The sequence below is a fragment of the Ananas comosus genome, linkage group 9, assembly GCF_001540865.1.
Source record: "Ananas comosus cultivar F153 linkage group 9, ASM154086v1, whole genome shotgun sequence".
In the NCBI taxonomy this organism is placed as follows: Eukaryota; Viridiplantae; Streptophyta; class Magnoliopsida; order Poales; family Bromeliaceae; genus Ananas; species Ananas comosus.
In genome coordinates, this window is record NC_033629.1 from 8,013,999 (window position 1) to 8,034,397 (window position 20,399).

The 20,399-nt window shown below is 45.2% G+C and overlaps 1 protein-coding gene across 1 annotated transcript; it reads left to right on the forward strand.

The window, feature by feature from the left end:
- LOC109714762 lies at positions 873-1,289 on the forward strand. Its single transcript, XM_020239474.1, has one exon. It carries the CDS (start codon positions 873-875, stop codon positions 1,287-1,289), a length of 417 nt encoding a protein of 138 aa, XP_020095063.1.

The following is a 20,399-nucleotide window of genomic DNA, read 5'->3' on the forward strand; positions in this document are numbered from 1 at the left end:
GTCCAACCGACCTTGTTAGAGAAGATCAGGGGTTTGCAATCTGCGGACCCGAATTTCCAAAAGGTACGGCGCGACATCGAGCGTGGGCGTGGCAGCGATTTTAGCATACATACGGATGGTGCGCTTCGATACCGGAACCGGTGGTGTGTGCCGGAAAATTAGGAAGTCCGAAAATTGGTTTTCCAGGAAGCGCATCAGTTTTCCTATAGTGTCCACCCGGGCGGCACCGAGATGTATCAAGACATGAGGTTACTCTATTGGTGGCCGGGAATGAAAGCTGATATTGGACGCTATGTGGCGCAATGTCTTGTTTGCCAACAAGTTAAGGCGGAGCGCCGGTTTCTAGCAGAAAAGCTTCAAAGTCTACCTATTCCCGTTTGGAAATGGGAGGATATTGTTATGGACTTCGTGGTCGGATTGCCCCGTTCGTCGGGTGGCCACGATGTGATTTGGGTAGTGGTGTACCGTTTGTCGAAGTCGGCGCATTTTCTACCGATCCACACTATTTGGTATATCTTGATGGAGTGGTGAGGTTGCACGGGGTTCCGAAGTCGATCGTGTCGGATCGAGATCCCTGGTTTACTTCACACTTTTGGAGGAGCTTGCAGGAGGCACTTGGCACACGGCTCGAGTTTAGCACCGCTTTTCATGCTCAAACCGACAGGCAATCAGAGAGAACCATTCAGGTTTTGGAGGATATGTTGTGGGCGTGTGTCATTAACTACAAGGGTAGTTGGAGTAGTTACTTGCCGATGGCAGAGTTCGCCTACAACAATAGTTATCAAGCTAGTATAGAGATGGCACCGTTCGAGGCTCTCTACGGGGAAAAGTGTCGATCTCCTATACATTGGAGTGACGTAGGCGAACGGGCGATGTTAGGTCCCCATGTTTTGCGCGAAGCGGAGGAGAAAGTTCACCTCGCTCGCCGACGGTTGTTAATAGCGCAATCGAGGCAAAAGAGCTATGCAAATAAGCGCCAGCGAGATTTGGAGTTCGCGGTTGGTGGCTGCGTCTTCTTAACGGTTTCATCTATGAGAGGTGTAAGAGGGTTTGGAGTAAGGGGAAAGTTAAGTTCCCGATACATTGGACCTTATGAGGTGTTAGAGTGGATTGGAGCAGTGGCATACCGACTTGCATTGCCGTCGAAGCTTGCGGATGTTCATAACGCGTTTCACGTCTCCAACCTTCACAAGTATATTCATGATCCCGAGCATGCTCTATTGTTTGACCCACCGGAACTTCAAGAAGACATGAACTATGAGGAGTTCCATGTATCTATTCTTGCTTGAGAAGTACGAAAGTTAAGAAACCGCGAGATTCCTTACATCAAAGTTCAGTGGAGCAATCATGACGATCGCGAAGCCACGTGGGAACTTAAGGACGTGATGAAGGAACACCATCCTCATTTCTTCAAAGAGTTGAGTTGAGGTATGAATTGTATTTAAATTAAGTTAGTTTCGAGGACGAAACTCTTGTTAGGGGGGGAGGATGTAAGATATTGAATCCCCGTCGTAATAAACCACTTTTGGTCAAAAGGACCAAAGCGTGGCTAGAAAAATGCTTAGACAAGTTCCATTTGACATTCCAAGATGTTGGAAGGGTCAAAGTTGAGTTCTAAAAGAGATAACTGAGTTTTAGCATTGCTCGGCGCGAAATAGAAGTCGAACAAGTGCTAAAATGCAGTCTGGGCGTTTCATACTGGTACAACATCAAGATGGTACCGGTACCCCATAGCAAACCGTGAGTTCTCTCGGGTTTGGCTTTTACGCAGCTGTTAAACCGGTGACAAAAATTCTGTGTACCTGTACCAAGTGCAGAAAACTATAGATTGCAGTATGTTGCAAATGGCACCTAGTGTCATTGAGCATAGGTAAAACATTGAACATAGAGTCGGGTGGACCTAGGTTGGACAGGATATTGGACCTAGTGTTATTAAACATAGGTTGGGAAACAAAGTGGTGAATGACTTGAACCCAGAAAAGTTGACAATATAGGGTACATGATTAACCCTTGAGACATGGAAAGTGCATTCCGAAATCCCTAGGATTGGTGGCTGCGAGTATGTGTGGTTCTCCTCACTCGGCAGCGGATGATACTTACGGGTATCGGCATGAGAATCATAACTGCGGGTATGTGTGGCTCTCCTCGCCCAGCAGTGATTCATCGGGTATGTTTGGTTCTCCTCGCCCGGTATGTGACTGGTGGACATGGGTATGTGTGGTTCTCCTCGCCCGGTGTGCGACTTGTGGTCAAGTGTTTGATGGTATTTCCTCACTCGTCGGATGACCTATAGTCGAGTGGATTTATGGCTGAGGCGCTTGTGAGACGTCCTTCACCTCGAGCCTGGCTATGCGCGGTATTCGACGGATGATTGACTCAAGATCGAGTCGCGTGGTTTAGCTTGGCTAAGGTAAAGGAAACCTTAGGAGCTGGTTGGATGAGCTATGGATAGTGAGATAGAAAGTAGAAAGTGTAGATCTACTTGCATGATTTCATTATCGCATTTGTTGAGGCAATAGCATGATTTATTTTCTTACATAAAGATATTTGTATACTTATTGGACTAACATATTGTTTTGCCTCCTTAGGACCTGGTGAGTCGAGCTCTTCTCTTGGGTGGCCGTACCCACTGGAACTATTTTTATAGTTCTCACCCCACGTTTTTCAGGTCCATACGCGAGCGGCGCGGCGGCACGAGAAAAGGGCGTAGCTCTGTAGATAGCGCCCTACCACTGAGACCAGAGATAGTAGTACCCCGAGTTGCTTAGCATAGGGGTGTAGCAAGGAAAGAAGAAAATTGTAATAACATGTATCAATGAGGATTGTATTCAGAAGTTGAATGTAAAATGAATGTAAATGTGTGGTAATGAGCTGAATGCTTGTAATAGCTTAGCGGTTATGTTTTTGGTATCCTTCTTATGAAATCTAATGTATTAAATCTGGTCCCAGTTGGAACCTCTTGTATTGTATGGTTGCGACGCCTTGGACATACAGGAAAAACTCTGTCCGTTTGGCGGTCTGTCGGCGTGCTTGAATCCGACCAAATAGGCGGGTCTCGGGGCGTGACAGATAAGATGGTATCAGAGCATAAAGAGCATAAAGTGAATAAAGAAAATAATTTAGACGGACCAAGGAGACCCTCGGATAGTAAACCATGAGAACTTAGGCTCGTGAGAGACGAGAACTTGTGACTTGTGGTGAAAGATGAATCGATTGGGTCAAGTATTGTACGCCTCTAAGAAGTATGTTAGAGGTAGATTCAAGGTGTGGTTTATTCTCAGCCGAGGGTGTTCATGTTGGGCGCGCACAACATGAAACCGAGTGATGAGAATAAGCGCCCTTGTATGACTTTCGCCTGATTTGAGTTGGGTCTATGTCGATCGTTTTGTACCTGACCTAGAAGGTCGAGGATTGACCAAGTTGTCGTGTTTCAGGGAACGATGGCACCGCGTAGGTGATCTTCAGCTAGATCGGTGCGAGATGGGGCAAGTGATGTCTCGGAGCAGTCCGAGGTGAGTGGAGACTCGGAACTCTGTGATCAGTTGGCCACACTCGTTAGAGTAGTGAGGCGACAAGCTGATGTAGTGCAGCATTAGCAGGAGGCTGCCCTACGCCAGGAGGAGCAAATTAAGAGACTTCAGGAAACAGTGGAGCAGCTGGTGACTACACCAGTTGCGGCCCGTCGTGTAAGGCCGGGAGTTCCGGCGGAAACCTTTCCGTCGGGGTCGAGCAATCCGACTCTTGATAATGTAGCGGTGGAGGTGGAGAGGGAGCCAGCTTTAGCGGTCCTCATGACCTTCAAGAAGTTTGATCCGCCTACCTTTGATGGAGAGGATGTAGATCCGTGGATCGTGGAAATGTGGATCGACTTCATGGAAACTCTCTTTGAGGATCTGTACACCTTGGAGCGGGACAAGGTGCACCTAGCCGTGCATTGTCTGAAACAGTCGGCAAAGTTGTGGTGGAAAGGCGTTTGGTGAAACCGATCGCCTAGTCTCCCTCCTATGACTTGGGAAGAGTTTCGGGGATTGATATTTTTGACTTATTTCCCCGATAGTGAGAAGAGAAAGCTTCAGGAAAGGTTCAGGAAACTGTGGCAAGGAGACCGCTCAGTTAGGGAATACGAGCGAGAATTCTCCCGTATTGTGAACTGTGTCTCGTATGTGGTGCCGGATGACAAGGGCAAGACCGATTGTTTTGTGCGGGGACTTCAGCCGAAAATTTTCAAAGTTGTGCATCCTTTCAAGTTGCAGACTTTTGCCGAGGTATTTGACCGAGCCTTGTGGGTGGAGCAAGGCAATGCCTTCACGCGGGAAGAGCGTGAATCTCTTTATTGAGAGAAAGGGGTGATGCGACTATCGAACAGTTCGGGTGATTAATCAAGCTCTAGGCGACCCCCGAGACAATTGCAATCTCAATTCCGAACCCTGGACATGTCTTCTACCCAGTCTTCTTCGGGGTGTGTTATTTGTGGTGGATCTTACCAGGTGCGGTGGTGTGCGCTGCGAGAGGGAAGATGTGTGACGCCCCAACTTCCCAGGGGGTCACCCATCCTAGGACTACTCCCGTCCTAGCACGCTTAACTCTCTTAACCTATTGAGCCTTGCCACCACCCAAAATGCTTAAGCCGGGTTAAGAGTTTAGCCCTATTATATCTTATATATAGGACTACCTGGGGTCTCACAAGATGCGTTCGATGTGGGTAATCGGACCACACGAAGTATGATTGTCCTTTGGGCGATAGCCAGCCCCTATTGACGGCAACAACATTCTCCTTTCCGAGACGGCATGTGGGTGTGCCACCTGCGGCACGGTCTTGAGAGCGAAGGGTAATGATGACGCAACCGGAGGGTTCGTGGAGGGTGCCAAGTGGCCATGAATGTGCGACCCAGGTTGAGGAACCTACTGCTGCCAACGATGTCATGGCAGATATGATGTAATTGAAGAATGTAAATTTGGAATATTGCATGCATTTATCATGTGGTCATACACTACTATTTATGCATAAGTATAGTAGGGACCAGGATTTGGGTTAGTGTAGCTACCCTGGCATGCGTGAGTCGTAGATAGCGCGTCACCTACCAGAGCGGATAGGTGATTGGACGGTGCTGGCGAATTGCTGGTAGTGAACCGAGTATAGGGTTCGTGGTCGAGATGGAAATGGTGGGCCGACTCTCAAGGCAATGTGAGTGATTAATTGCGAGAGTCGAGTCATGGTGCATAAGGACACCTTAGTAGCCCATGAATTTCGGATGTTGATCCGATGGACCGAATGGTGATAGTGGATCACTATTGCGGAGGTAGTTGGACAATCGCTCGATTCTGGCAAGTTGGTCTCATAGTACCTCAACCGAGGTGGGGGAAATTGTACTCACGTACTTGTGAGCATAGGCAAGATTGCCTAGTGCTTGACTTATCACGAAAAGCGTAGTAGCGTAGAATGCACGAGTATGGGTATCTGCGAGGTGCGGATTGTGGCTCAGCCAAGAGAGTGTGTTGGCAGTAGCACTTGAGCATTGCTAAGTGTGAAGCGGGCCATAGATCACTCACAGGGCTGGTGGCTCGCACTAGGTGCTTAGGAGCCTATAGAAGTATGTGTTGCTTTGTAGAGCGTGCCGTGTGCGACGACATTGACGGGTATTGCTTGGGGACAATCTGTGCCTGGGCCATGTGTGGACTGTGGAGCCTGGGGCCTTGGATAGGCGCAGTCAGCTGTTTGTGACAGCGGCCCGGTACCTATGGGTAAGGTAGAGGTTTTGGTCGGGGCAGTAGTCCGAGCTTGGACCCGAGAACGTGGAATGCCATGTGTTGGACCGTGTGATTAATGATACACTGAGTGTGTAGCGACCCAACCCGAGGATTGCAGTGGTTTGGAGTCTTAGTTGCTCCTGATTGGAGTGTGTGCGAATTCCCAAGTGAGAATTTTGCCCAGTGATGATTGGGTCTACGCTTGCGACCGAGAGACGTTGCGCGTATTGAGACAGGTTTAGGCGGTAGGCCTTTGTGAGATTAGCGGTCTGTGGACCACCCGTGGAAATCGAGGTAAGTGGTTTGGTGGATAGCCCTATTGAGGAGTTTGGCTTGAATTCACGAATGAACTGTTCGTGTGATCTCGTTGCGAGAGTGATTTGATGTTGGCCATGGCCTATGAAAGGAAAGAGAAGTGTTCTCTATGAGACACTTGGAAAGTCGAAAGCCACCTGCGTTTTGAGGATAGGGCTCTCAGGTGAATTGGAATCCAAGATGTGCAGAAGTGTGCCATCTCGCAGTAGAGCTAAGAGTCCCGTTGTAATTGGAGCACTCGCGATTGAGCAATGCACCCGTGATATTGCTTTTAAGCAATGCCGATCCTAAAGGGACGGTAAATGCAAAGAAGAGTTCTTTGTGTGCCGGGTAGCAAGTGGTGTTGGAGCGTGTAGAGTCGTTGGGTATTGACTCACGCTGCCACCGAGATTTGCAGGACCCATAATGCACTTCTTGTATCACATTCCGCTAATGTGTTTGTGATTGAACCCACGTCCTTTGGTATGAGCAGCTTAAGCAACCACGAAAGCGTGAAGCCGCTCTGGAGTGGGGGTGTAACACACTGGACCTTTGCAAATTGCGAGGTTCGGAGTGGGAGAATGTGTTGGTATCCTCAATTGCTGAATAAGTCGAGTTGAGGTGTGATTTGAGTTTCGAGGATGAAACTCTTTCTAAGCGGTGGAGAATGTAATATACCGAACTTCTACAATTATGAAGTTTCGGTGGGAATTAACTTGAAAAGCTATTAAAATAGTTCCGGCGAAGTTCGGGAAGCATTCGAGTGTTTTCAGTGCGAGTTGGGCACGAAAACGGACTCGGAAAGTTATATTGGACTTTAGCCTAAATCCGGCAAAGTACAAGTGAGAAGATGGTTTAAACACGCTAAAAAATGTGTTGTGAGGGTTTGGAATGTTTGGAAGTGGATTGAAGGCTCAAGGAGCGAGAACTTGCATTTTTGGAAAAATGCTGTTTTTGGGCAGTTGGGACCAACGGGGTCGGACCCTAGAATCAAGGTCCGGACCCCACACGCGCGAGGAGCACAGAATAAGGGCATTTTGGTAAATTGGTTTAGAAGGGCTTAAAAGGGAGCCCTCCTCCCTTCTTCCTCAGCCAAAACACACACACACACACCCATTGTAGAGAGAGAAAGAGAGAGGTAACTAAGCTCTCTCTCCCCCTCAATCTCTTCTCCCTCTCATTTGATCTCTCCCAAACTTGGGGATTTGGTGGAGAAGGAGCTTAAGAACGCGTTTGGAGCAGCGGATCGAGCCCTCAAGTGCTAGGTGGCTCGGCGTGCTTCCGACTCGAGGTTCGTATTTGATTAAAAGTTTGGGATTTTGGTTAAATCCTTTATGAATGAGATTCTAGAGATCCCTAGACTATTCTAAGCTAGATTAACATGTTGCTCCTTGAATTTTTGCGGTATTTGGAGAATATGTGAAAAGCTAGGGTTGAAATTAGGGGTTTTGGGGTTTAAGGGTTTTGAACCTAATCGATCTCCTAGTTCTCTAATTGAAGAATAGAGGAGAGCCCCAGACAACTCTAGGTTCGAAATCGGTGAGCATTCGGTGGTCGATTTCGAGTTCGTGCCGAACCGGGTGACGTGTGCCATAGAAGCCCGATTGCATGTGTCTACAAGCAATCGGAAGTATCGTGAGGTGTGTTGTGCTTCACCGAAGTGATTAGGTTACTTCCATGCCAAAGAGTGAAGTATGGTTATTGTTGATGCATGTATATGTAATGGTAGTTTAATTGTAATTGTGAACGCATGAGATAGACGCTAAGATATGTATTAACTACCATTGGATGATCATAACATAGGCATGTGGACATATAGGATATGTATATATGTATGCCTAGATGTAAATGGTGAACTTGGGCTGATAAACTCTAGGAAGAGTAGAGAACTCCACAAATGTGGCATAAAAACTATGAATCATAGATGTGGACAACTCGGATAACAAGTAGCATGAGTGACATTGAACCTAGAGTTGGGTGGACCTAGGTTGGAAAGGACATTGGACCTAGTGTTGTAGAACCTAGGTTGTGAACATAGTGGTATTGAACCTAGTGTTATTAAACATAGGTTGGACATGGTATCTAGTGTCATTGAGTATAAGTGAAACATTGAACCTTGAGTCGGGTGGACCTAGGTTGGACAGGATATTGGACCTAGTATTATTAAACATAGGTTGGGAAACAAAGTGGTGAATAACTTGAACCTAGAAAAGTTGACAATATAGGGTACATGATTAACCCTTGAGACATGGAAAGTGGATTTCGGAATCCCTAGGATTGGTGGCTGCTAGTATGTGTGGTTCTCCTCGCTCGGCAGCAGATGATACTTACGGGTATCGACATAGGAATCATAACTGCGGGTATGTGTGGTTCTCCTCGCGCAGCAGTGATTCAACGGGTATATTTGGTTCTCCTCGCCCGGTATGTGACTGGTGGATTTAAGTATTTTTGTATTTGCAAGTTTCGTGAATTGAGTCGGAGTCTTGAAGGGTTCGGAGCATATCGTCGAAGATTGAAGAATCCAAGACTTCGAAGAAATCAGAAATAACTCAAGACATGAATCACGATGCTCAAGTAAGTTTTTAATTCATATTATGGTGATTCATACTTAGTTATAGGCATTAGAATCATAAAAATCAAAGTTCAGTGGATTAGAAAGTGTTTCGGAACTTTGTGAAACCCGAAATCAATTTTTGCTGAAAAAATGTATATGGTACCAGTACAGCATTGGAAGAGTACCGGTACAACATGGTTCCGGTACAGCATTGCCTTTGTCACCGGTTATCAGTGTTCTGACGATTTTCTGTGTCATCCTTTTGTAACCGGTAACAGCTTGATTTAGTACCGGCACCAGGTGTAAAAATTCGAAAATTTTCTGATCCGACTTCAATTGATTCTAAAGTCTATAAATAAGGTATTAGGGTTCTCTAACTCATTAAGCATCACGAGGAACGGGAAGCCACTTGGGAACTGGAGAGTGCAATGCAAGAGCATTATCCCTATCTATTCTCGATGGAATCGTGAGGTAAGTGTTTACAAGTTTCGCGGACGAAACTTCTTTTTAGGAGGGGTGAATGTAATACACTGGACTTTCGCAAATTGCGGAATTCGAGTATGTGGTATGGTGTGTGGATCACTCCTACATGTTCTAAAAGGTTAGAACAAGTTTTTGGATAAGTTAGAGGATGATTGGAATGCTAAAAGTAAGAAAGTGCATTGATTGGGCGAAATCAGCCTTTTCTGCTTGGTGTACCGGTACAGCCATTATGGTGTACCGGTACACAATGCAGAAACGTGGCAGCTTGGCTATTTTGGTCTTTTCACATCTTGATCTCATCCATATGAAGCCAGCACGACTTTTGGAGCTCAGTGGAGGTTGCTGAGGCTCAGAGCACCCTTCNGTCATGAAGAGCATCATGATTATGGTGATCCTTCGCTTTGGAGTGTTGTAGAAAACCAAGGAATAGAACTCCAAGCAAAGCGGAGATCAAATCGACATATTAATATCAAATTTCAATTTCTCGATTTGATCTAAAAGAGGCTTTTTGTAGAAAATAGGTTTTTGATGAAATCCGAGCCTCTAGGGTTTCTCAAATATGTATTTTCGTGATGCTTAATATGTTAGAGAACCCCTATAGCTTATTTATAGACTTTAGAATCAATTGGAGTCGAATTAGAAAGTTTCTTTCCAAAAACAGCACCTTGTACCGGAACAAGGAATGTTGTCCAGGGTACACCATGACGGAAGATTTTTCTGCGAAGCTGCTGTACCCTGGACAGGCTGTTACTTGTTCCGGAACAGGCCTTGTACCGGTACAGCATGAAGCTTGTACCGGAACAACCATCAAGCTTCCTGCGCAAATGTTGATGGCTGTACCCTGGACAGAAATACCTTGTACCGGTACAGCAATGCAATTTTCGCTGAAAAAGCATTGTTTTGGATTTTACAAACTCTTAGAAACTTTCTAATCAAACACAACTTGAAAACATGATTCTAAGATCTATAATTAAGTATGAATCACCATAAACAAGATTTAAACTTACCTACGCATCGTGATTCAAGTTTTGCGTGTTTTCCGATTCTTTGAAATCTTGGATTCTTCGATCTTCAATATTCCGCTCCGAACTTCTTCAAGACTCCGACTCGACCCACGAAACTTGCCAACACATAGGACCTAACACTAAAGTGAACCAAAACAGCGATTTATGTTGCTATTTGATACGAGATGTGATTTGAGCCGAAATCGGACATTTCGGCCGTAGATCTAATCCGATCTTAACGTTTGTTTTTCAGCAGCATTGGGGCTTCGTTGAGCCGTTTGTGGGACTTCGTGTGGATAGTTGGAGCCTAGTACTAGGTGGGTTGGACCTAACCAGAGCAAGTGAAACTCCTCTATGTTCTATATGTATTATAGAAATGGTCTTATTGTGTGCTTATGTGATTGTTAAAAGGACTCGGAACTCGTCATCATGACGTTTATCATATGTGAATGAGCGTTTATGCATAAAAGTACTCATGCATTCAAGTATTTTTGTTTTGTTCAGTAGAACAACTAAGAATTCAGTTTATTATGTTTCTATGATATAGAGAACATATATACATGAAAGTATTTACATTTATATTCAATTCAGTTGAATGTCTTACGAACAAGTGTAGGATGCACTTTAAAGTAGAGAACAATGACATTCTCTTGACTCGAACGTAGAGAACTATGACATGCTCTGGACTATATTGATAGTGCCATACTAGTGAAAAGATTATAATGCTATGTGATTTAGCTTTACCCTTACATGTTTACAATCTAGTGATTACTAGCTCTTGTTACTATTGTGTATTGAAATTCCGATCAGAGGATCGAGGGTAAGAACTTTGCAATGAAATTATGAAAATTGTGACATGTGGATATTGGATATTGTTTGCGTGCCATCGTGCTCATTCGCACACGCTTGTGAGGGTAGCTCCCTACAAGCCGGCACTCCGGAGTTGGCCTATGCGACAGTTGCTCGCCCGTGCGGGATTGGGTGCCGAAGTGGATTGCCGTGGGGAGTGTATACTACCACGGGGCCATTAGGCGCGGCGCAAGCTGGACTACCTTGGGTAGGTCCCTATGAATGAAAGGAAAGTACTAAATGAAAAAGGACAGTAATGAATGTTTATTACTTCAAGTGTACAGTAGTCACTTTTATATTCGTGCTTATACTCATGTCTATGTTCATGATTACAGAAGTTGCTATATCTCTTTTATGCAAATGATTCATTACTGTAGAAAGCTAATACATGTTGATTACATGCTTATTACTTATTAGCATCATGCTTATAAATCATGCAATTATTGTTATTGCTTTCATTTAGTACATCTTGAGCCTAGTGGTGTAATTCGCCGAGGCTGGCGGCTTACCCACTGGGAACTATTGTTAATAGTTCTCACGCCCTTTTGGTGGTTGTTTTTACAGAGCCTGTTACGGGAGAGGCTAGGGATCGTGGCAAGGGAGTCGCGCCTAGCTAGGGACTACTAGGAGCGTGCTAGTCGATCACCTTGCTACTCGGGCTACGGCCGAGGGTGATGTCCCTATGTATAGAGAGACCACCGTTGTACCTATTCTTTTTGTATACCCATGATGTATATTTTACTTTCGGGGTTGAGATTATAGTGGTGTTACTTCTCCTTTTGTTGAGATCTTGGATTGTATACTCTTTGTATATTGACTTGGATTTGATACTCGTTGTATATCGACTTGTACTTTGCTCTGATATCAGGATAGGACTTCTTGTTTTACTTCCTACCGACTTGTTGCTTGTAGACGCCTTATATACTACAGGTGTATGGCGGGTCTGTGCACGTACCGGATATGCTTCCGCTGGTACCCGGGCGTGACATTATCTCACTGGGGCACGGTTATTCGTGCTACTTGAAAAGATGGAACGAGGACAAACCGTTCTTATGTAGAATCGAAGGACTTGAAGCCAGAGTATCACCTTTTGTCCTTGGTGCTTTGTTACAACGTTCAACCGACTATAGGAACTAAAAGGATTCGTTGGGATCGTCTTGTTCTACTATACCTACTTGGCTACCCCGAGCTTGCATATGGTTTAAATCTCAACATTCCGTTTCTTATGTGGCAAAGAATGGTGCACGTGATCCAGTCTTCAGGCCAACGTGAGCTACTTCCGTTTTCTATATTGATCACGAGAATTCTGCAAGAAAATGGAGTAGATGTATCTTGTAAGAAATATGACTATGGCCATGGACCGATTGACGAAGTGACATGGGCCAAGTCGGTGAGCACATTGAAGACTTTTCAGCAGACCAAGGGATCTTCAAGAGCAGCTTCTAGTTCCGCACCTCCACGTCGTGCAGAGCACGAGGGATCTTCAAGTTCAGGGGGAGTGATTACTGTAGAGTAACTTCACCATGAGGTGCATTCTGTTAAGAAAGGCTAAAAGAGGTTGGAAGAAGGAATAAAGAGAATAATGGAGAAGCTTGGATGTCGACACGACGATGTTTTTCCTACCTATACTAGATCGACATCGACACATCCGCTTATTCCACCTTCCACTAGTGCACCGGACATAGGAGGAGGTAGAGCTGGAGATGATGATGATGATGAGGACACCGACTGATTTCATCTTCGCACTTAGTTTAGTTTGTTTTTGTCTTCTTTTTAGGACGATGCTTTAGCTTATCTGTGCTTGCCTTTGCATTTTCTTTAGGGTTGTAACTATGACATGACTTCGTTTCCTGCTTTCTAGTATATTTTCTCTCTATATGCTTTGTTTTGGCAATCTTTGACAAAAAGGGGGAGAAAATAGATGAACAGGTATTGATCAAAGCAAGAGAAGACTTCAAGAACAAAGGGGAAGAAGGAATGAAATTTCGAGGAAAATGACATTGAAGGTATAATAAGAATCCAATGGTTTCAAATTTCTACTTCGTTTTTGGATAGTTTATTTTGCAGGAAATCAAGACTTCAAGACTCCTAGTTACGTCTAAGTCATAGAGTCTGTTTTAGGAGTTTTGATGTAATTATAAATTTCATATTGTATTTGAATTACACGCGAGGGGTTCGATGTTTTCGTGATGACATTGAACTTCGTTTTTTCTTTTAAGATGTATTTTGTGAGTTTTTGTATTTTGTCACGAAATTGCCAAAGGGGGAGATTGTTAAGTATTTTTGTATTGGCAAGTTTCGTGAATTGAGTCGGAGTCCTGAAGGATTCGGAGCATATCGTCGAAGATCGAAGAATCCAAAACTTCGAAGAAATCAGAAAAAACTCAAGACATGAATCACGATGCTCAGGTAAGTTTTTAATTCATGTTATGGTGATTCATACTTAGTTATAGGCATTAGAATCATAAAAATCAAAGTTTAGTAGATTAGAAAGTGCTTCGGAACTTTGCGAAACCCAAAATCAATTTTTGCTGAAAAAATGTATATGGTACAGGTACAGCATTGGAAGAGTACCGGTACAACATGGTTCCGGTACAGCATTGCCTTTGTCATCGGTTATCAATGTTCTGATGATTTTCTATGTTGTCCTTTTGTAACCGGTAACAGCTTGATTTTGTACCGGTACCAGGTGTAAAAATGCAAAAACTTTCTAATCCGACTCCAATTGATTCTAAAGTCTACAAATAAGGTATTAGGGTTCTCTAACTCATTAAGCATCACGAGAATTCATGTTAGAGAAACCCTAGAGGCTAGGATTTCGTCCAAAACCTATTTTCTACAAAATAGCCTCTTTTAGGCCAAATCGAGATATTGTAATTTGATATCTATATGTCGATTTGATCTACTCTTCACTTGGAGTTTTCTTCTCTGGTTTTCATCGATACTCTAAGCGAAGGATCACCATAATAATGATATTCTTCATGGATGGCGTCGTGGATTTGGCGTGATTGAAGACGGTTCGTGGATTCGGATCGAAGGCTTCATGGATTCGAAGTGGTGGCGTTTCATGGATTCGAAACATGACGTTCGTGGATTCGAACGTGAGGGCGTGAATAACCTGGAGGATTGCACGAGATTCATAGGAGGTTAAGAGAGGTCGAGTCCGTGGAGTCGGTAATCACCTTGTAATCTTTTATCTTAGTGAATTATTTTTTCGCGTGTTGGTCCCGTGGGTTTTTTACTCTAAGTTGGAGTTTTTCCATGTAAATCTCAGTGTGATTTTTATTTTCCGCATTTATTTTTATCGCATTGAGATTTGTGATTTTTGGCCGTTACACCTATTCACCCCCCTTTAGGTGTTTGATACAATCTAGATAGACCCTAGGGCTCCTCAAAACTTACAGTGGACACGGATATGTGTGGTTCTCCTCGCCCGGTGTGCGACTTGTGGTCAAGTGTTTGATGGTATTTCCTCACCCGTTGGATGACCTATAGTCGAGTGGATTTATGGCTGAGGCGCTTGTGAGACGTCCTTCACCTCAAGCCTGGCTATGTGCGGTATTCCGCGTATGATTGACTCAAGATTGAGTCGGGTGGTTTAGCTTGGATAAAGTAAAGAAAACCTTAGGAGCTGGTTGGATGAGCTATGGATAGTGAGATGGAAAGTAGAAAGGGTAGATCTACTTGCATGATTTCATTATCGCATTTGTTGAGGCAATAGCATGATTTATTTCTTACATAAAGATATTTGTATACTTGTTGGACTAACATGTTGTTTTGCCTCCTTTGGACCTGGTGGGTCGAGCTCTTCCCTTGGGTGGCCATACCCACTGGGAACTATTTTTATAGTTCTCACCCCACATTTTTCAAGTCCACACACGAGCGGCGCGACGGCGTGAGGATAGGACGTAGCTCTGTAGATAGCGCCCTACTACTGAGACCAGAGATAGTAGTATCCCGAGTTGGCTTAGCATAGGGGTGTAGCAAGGAAAGAACAAAATTGTAATAACTTGTATTAATGAGGATTGTATTCAAAGTTGAATGAAAAATGAATGTAAATGTGTGGTAATGATGTAGCATGCCGAACTTCTATAGTTATGAAGTTACGACGGATGTTAGTTTGGAAAGCTATTCGTGGAGTTGTTCCAGTGAAGTTCGGCTGCATCCGATTGTTTTCGGTGCGAGTTGGACGCGGAAACGGAACTCGAATAGCTATGTTTAACTTTGGCCTAAATCCGGCAAAGCGTGCATTAAACGATGATCTAAAAGCGCTCAAAAACGTGTTTCAGTGGTCTTAAAATGATTAGAAATGCATCGAAGACCCAGGGAGCGAAAACGAGGCAAAATGGTAAAAGGTTGAAATTGGGGTTTTTTTTGGGACCTACGGGGTCCGGACCCTAGGGCCAAGGTCCGGACCCCAAGCCCGAAAACTGCCCAAGAATAGTGGGACTATTTTGGTAATTTGAGGGGTGGCTTTTATAAAAGGGGTCTTCTTCCTCCTTTCTCCTTCTTCCACAGCCAACACACACACACACACACACACACTTGGGTAGAGAGAGAAGCTCTCCTTTCTCTCTCTAGATTCTCTCTTTCCCTCTCTAGATCTCTCTCCCAAATTCACGGGGTTGGCGGAGAGCGAGCTTGGGAACGCATTGGGAGCGACGGATCGAGCCCTCGTGCGCCCGGTTGAGCGGCGTGCTTTCGACTCGAGGTTCACAATTTGGTAAGTGTTTGGGATTTGGTTAAATCCTTTATGCATGAGGTTCTAATGATCCCTAGGTTGTTCTAAGCATGTTTTCTCCATAAGTTTTGGGTTATTTGGAGGATATGTGGATGCTAGGGTTAGAATGGGGGTTTTGGGCAAATGAGAGTTTTGATCTAAATTAACCCTATGTTTCTCTAATTAAAGGTTAGAGAAGGGTCCCAGACAACTCTAGATTGCGGATTGATGGGCGTTCGGCGATCGATCGCAAGTTCGAGCCGAACCGGACAACGTTTACCGCGAGAGCCCAATTGCAAATGTCGACAAGCAATCAAAGAGCGTTACGAGGGAGGTTGTGCTTCACCGAAGTGATTAGGTCACTTTCATGCCAAAGTGAAGTGTGTTTGTCATTGATGCATGTAACGGTAGTTAATTACATATATGAATGCATAAGGTAGATGCCATGTGAATGCATGAGATGCTATATACTGACTACCCTTGGACGAAAAAGTATATGCATGTTGACATTATGAGAATATGCTAGATGATATATGCATGTTGACATATCGTGAATATATGCTAGATTCATATGAAACTGAACTTGGGTCGATAACTCTAGGTTGATTAGAGAACTCGACAGTTGGAAAACAAGGATATGTAAACTACAATCCTAGGTGTGGACAACTAGGATGACAGGTAGATTGAGTGGCATTGAACAAGTGAACCTAGAGTCGAGATCTAGGTGGAGATGACATAGAACCTAGCGTGGTTGAACCTAGGTTACGACAGGTAGTGACACCTAGCGTGGTTGAATCTAGGTTGTGGATTATAGTAGTAGCAGGGCCACTAGGATGTGCATGGGTCGAACCTAGATAGATCAACACTATAGGGTGTGAGGCTGACCTTAAGATGTGAAAATGGTTTTCGGAATCCCAGGACTTATGGTGACCTTGGTAACATGGAGTGGTACACCAAGAGAATTTGGGGTGTGTGCGACGATTTCGCCGCCCGGAGGCTTAACCATTGTTCGGCGTGTGCGACAATTTCGCCGCCAGATGGTTAAGCCGGTTAGTCGATTATGCCGCTAGTTGACTTGAGCCATTGTTCGGCATGTGCGACAATTTCGCCGCTAGGTGGCTAAGTCAAGGAAAGCGGTGGGCTGTGGATGACATACAGCAGAGTGCGCGGTATTCCGCAGATGATTGACTCGAGACTGAGTTGGGTGGATAGCTTAATTAAGGTAGATGAAGCCTTAAGAGCAAGTGGTAAATGGCATTGATCTAAGGTAGTAGAAATCTTAGTAGCTAGTTGGATATGAGCTGTGGATCGCGAGATAGAAAGTAGAATTAGTAGATCTACTTATGTTGTTGTATAATTTGCATATTGCATGTCTTGAGGCATATGCATGTGTAATAACTGAAGTTTTTTTGATAAATAAAATTAAACCCTTGGTTGACGATGTTTTTGTGTGTAATTTAATTACTAAAGCACTCATCAAATTTCAGGAGAAATTGAGCTAAAATGGAGAAGTTACGCGACCCGAACCGATGACTTAAGTGAATAGCAACTCCGGTTTTCCGGATGAACCAATGAATAGAGAAGGGTTCTGGTGCTCATCGAACTCCGAATATAGGACTTCAATAGCTCGTTTCGAACGGCTCGACCATTCTAGACCCAATGGCACTGACGGAATTGGGTTCTGATGCACGGTTGTCGAGAAAAAAGGGTTTAATGGAAATTACATGTATTAATATATGTGGTTTATGGGTGGAGATTGAGAGGGCAGGTTTCGTCGCTGATCGGAGACCAAATCAGACGAAATAAAATGCTAGATTCGATGCCCCAGTCGTGCTGAACGCGCTGGCGCAATCCGTTCGAAAATCCGACGGACGGATCTTCGGGAATCGTGAAATGTCCGCTGAGAGGTCAAGTTGGCAAAATCGATTAATCGCGAAAAGGTCCAATATTTTATGCGCGGTCTTGCGCGAATTCGAATGTCGAGGGACCTTTACGGATAATCCACATGTTGGCAGGGGGCTTGGTAAAAGAGGTACTGGACTATGAGAGGTTTTCTACGATTATTCATATGATATAAGTGAGGTTTTAGGGTTCAACCAAGGAAACCCTAACCCTAATCATCCCCATGCCCTAACCGCCCCACTTCCACCCTGCCCAACTTGTGCGCACGCCCCGGCCGCCGGCGTGCAACTCCGGCCGCCGGAAAGGTCACCCCGGCCACCTCTCGGCTCTCCCCTAGCCCCGACCTGCCACATTTTCGATCGTTGTGCTCGGGGAAGCATCTAAGCCTAGCTCCACCCTCCCCTGGCCGAGGCCCTTCTCCGGCGTCCTCCCCCGCCGGCCCCGGCCACCCTCGAGCGCCACCGGAGCCACCCCAGCTCCCTGCGGCCAGCTCGGGTCAGCCCAGACCGAGCCGGCTCAGGTTCTGCGTTCCACGCCTCACTTCGGCCGCGCCGCCCTCCAGTCGGCCCCGGCGACCTCCGGCAACCCGGCGCGCGCGTCCCCCGCCGTCCCCGCGCGCCGCCGGCCGCCGCTGGAGCTTCCTGAGGCCGCCCAGGCACGTGCGGGCCGAGGTCGGGCCCACTCAGATTCCAAGCCCTGCCGCCGCCCACCGAGGGGTGCGCCGCCTTCCCTTCGGCCTCCGGCGCCGCACTGTAAGTTAGCATTATATGTCAGTTATTCGGTAATCGTTTTTGGGAAACCGGTCGTGGTTCTGGTGAGCGGGGGTTGTGAGTTAGCATTATATGTCAGTGGGTTAAACCTTAACCCGTTGGACCTTTCGTAGGTTCGGTCGCACCGTCTTCACAGTCGAGAGACCTTCGTCAGATACGTACAGGTGGGTACTTCGACCCGACGTCGGTACAGTGGTGCACGCTCGGTGACGTTCCTTCCACCCTTCCTATTTACATTGCTTATCATATACATTGCTTATCATATTATCCTCGTATTACTCTACTCGATTGTTTCCATGCTCGGTATCTTGTGTAGGAGTAGAGTAGATTTCTTCAGCATATGATATCTGTGATCTGGTTGGTTGATTCTCCCTTGTTGTATCTATGACCTGGTTGGTCGAGTTTCATACTCCATACTTGTGACCTGGTTGGTCGATTTGGTTACATGATGACCCATGCGGTCGATGGGCCCTGGGGGGCAGGATTGTCGGCTGGTTGCCGACGGTTGATCATTGAGCATATTGCATTGATCGCCCGATACTCGTCGCATTTCACGAACACTGGCGGTCTGATCCACCGCAAGGAGTGTTCTTTTCCGGAAAAGTGGTTGAATGGTGACAACCCGTGAGCCCTAAAGGGGTAATATGCACTGGAGAGTAGTTGTGGCATTGGCTTGAGGTCTGCGGTGCTGACCAAGAGAGCAGTGGGTTCAGATTGGGTACTTTTGGACTGATTGTCCCCTTGATGCATACATACAGTAGCTATAGTTGTTCATTTATATTCATTTCAGTACTTGTTTATTTTAGCTACTGTACTACTATTATCCATATATTTGTTTATCTCCGTGACTAGTGAGTACCCCTCGCCTTCTTCGGCTTGCGGTACCCACTGGGAGGGGAGACATGTTTACATGTTCTCACCCCCCGCCCCCATTACAGGTGACGTAGCCGGTCCGAGTGGGACAGCTGGTGAGGAACGGGTCTAGCACACGATAGAGCCTTCCGTCCCGTGGTTTGGTTTATCTACCCTTACTCTTCATGATTAAATAAATAACTAACTTAGACATATTATGGTTCAGTTTTATTTTACTATTTGGATATCTGAGTTTTCAGTTGGTTTTGGAATGTAATAAAAGAATTTGTGTTTTCTTGAAATGGAAATGTTTTTCTACCCCTCGTGGTAGCGTTTTGAAAAGTTAAAAGTTCCTGTGTAGGGAACAGTTTTCAAAAGGTTTCTGTGGATTTTGGATCTTAGTATTTCAAAACCTGTTTCTGTGGTTGGAAACGTTTTAACTGATAGTTGTGAATTTATATTTAAATAGCGATTGTATAATTGTGAATCTGTGGTGAATGGTGTATGAATGTATATCTGTGGTTGTTTGTATATTCATCTGGTTGTGGTTGTTGTATGATTGAACTCTTGTACTTGTGCGACGCCGTGCAAATACAGGGGAGACTCTGTCCGTGTGAACAGTGGAACTCCTGTATTTGTAGCGGATCTGGCACACTCTGGGGTCAGATTTTCAAAAAAAAAATTTCAGACGCTTTTCCGCTACCTTTCAAACTAAAAGGGACCCCGGGGCGTGACAGCATGTATTTAATACTTGCATGAAATATCAGTAGATATCTGTTGGGCTAACATGATTGCAGTGCCTCCTTTGGACTTGGTGGGTTGAGCTTTTCCCTTAGGTGGCCGTACCCACTGGGAACTATGGATATAGTTCTCACCCTATGTTGTTTCGGGGGTTTCAGGTTCACACGCGAGCGGCGCGGCGGCGCGAGGAAAGGGCGTAGCTCCGTAGATAGCACCCTGCCATTAAGACCAGAGATAGCGGTACCCCAAGGTGGTCTAGCTTAGGGGTGGAAATGAAAAACAACAAACTTATAATAATTTTGTAATAAATGATTGTATTTGGAAGTTGAATGTAAAGCAAATGTAATGTGTAAAATGCATGTGAGCTGAATGCTTGTAATAGTTAGTATTTATGTTTTCGATACCTTCCTTACGCAATCTGTGTTTGAATACTGTTCCTGGTTGGAACCTCGTGTATTGTATTGATTGTGACGCCTAGAACG

Bases quoted from the DNA above. Each gene is read 5' to 3' on its own strand.
- LOC109714762 (XM_020239474.1), top strand. From the start codon at position 873: ATGTTAGGTCCCCATGTTTTGCGCGAAGCGGAGGAGAAAGTTCACCTC.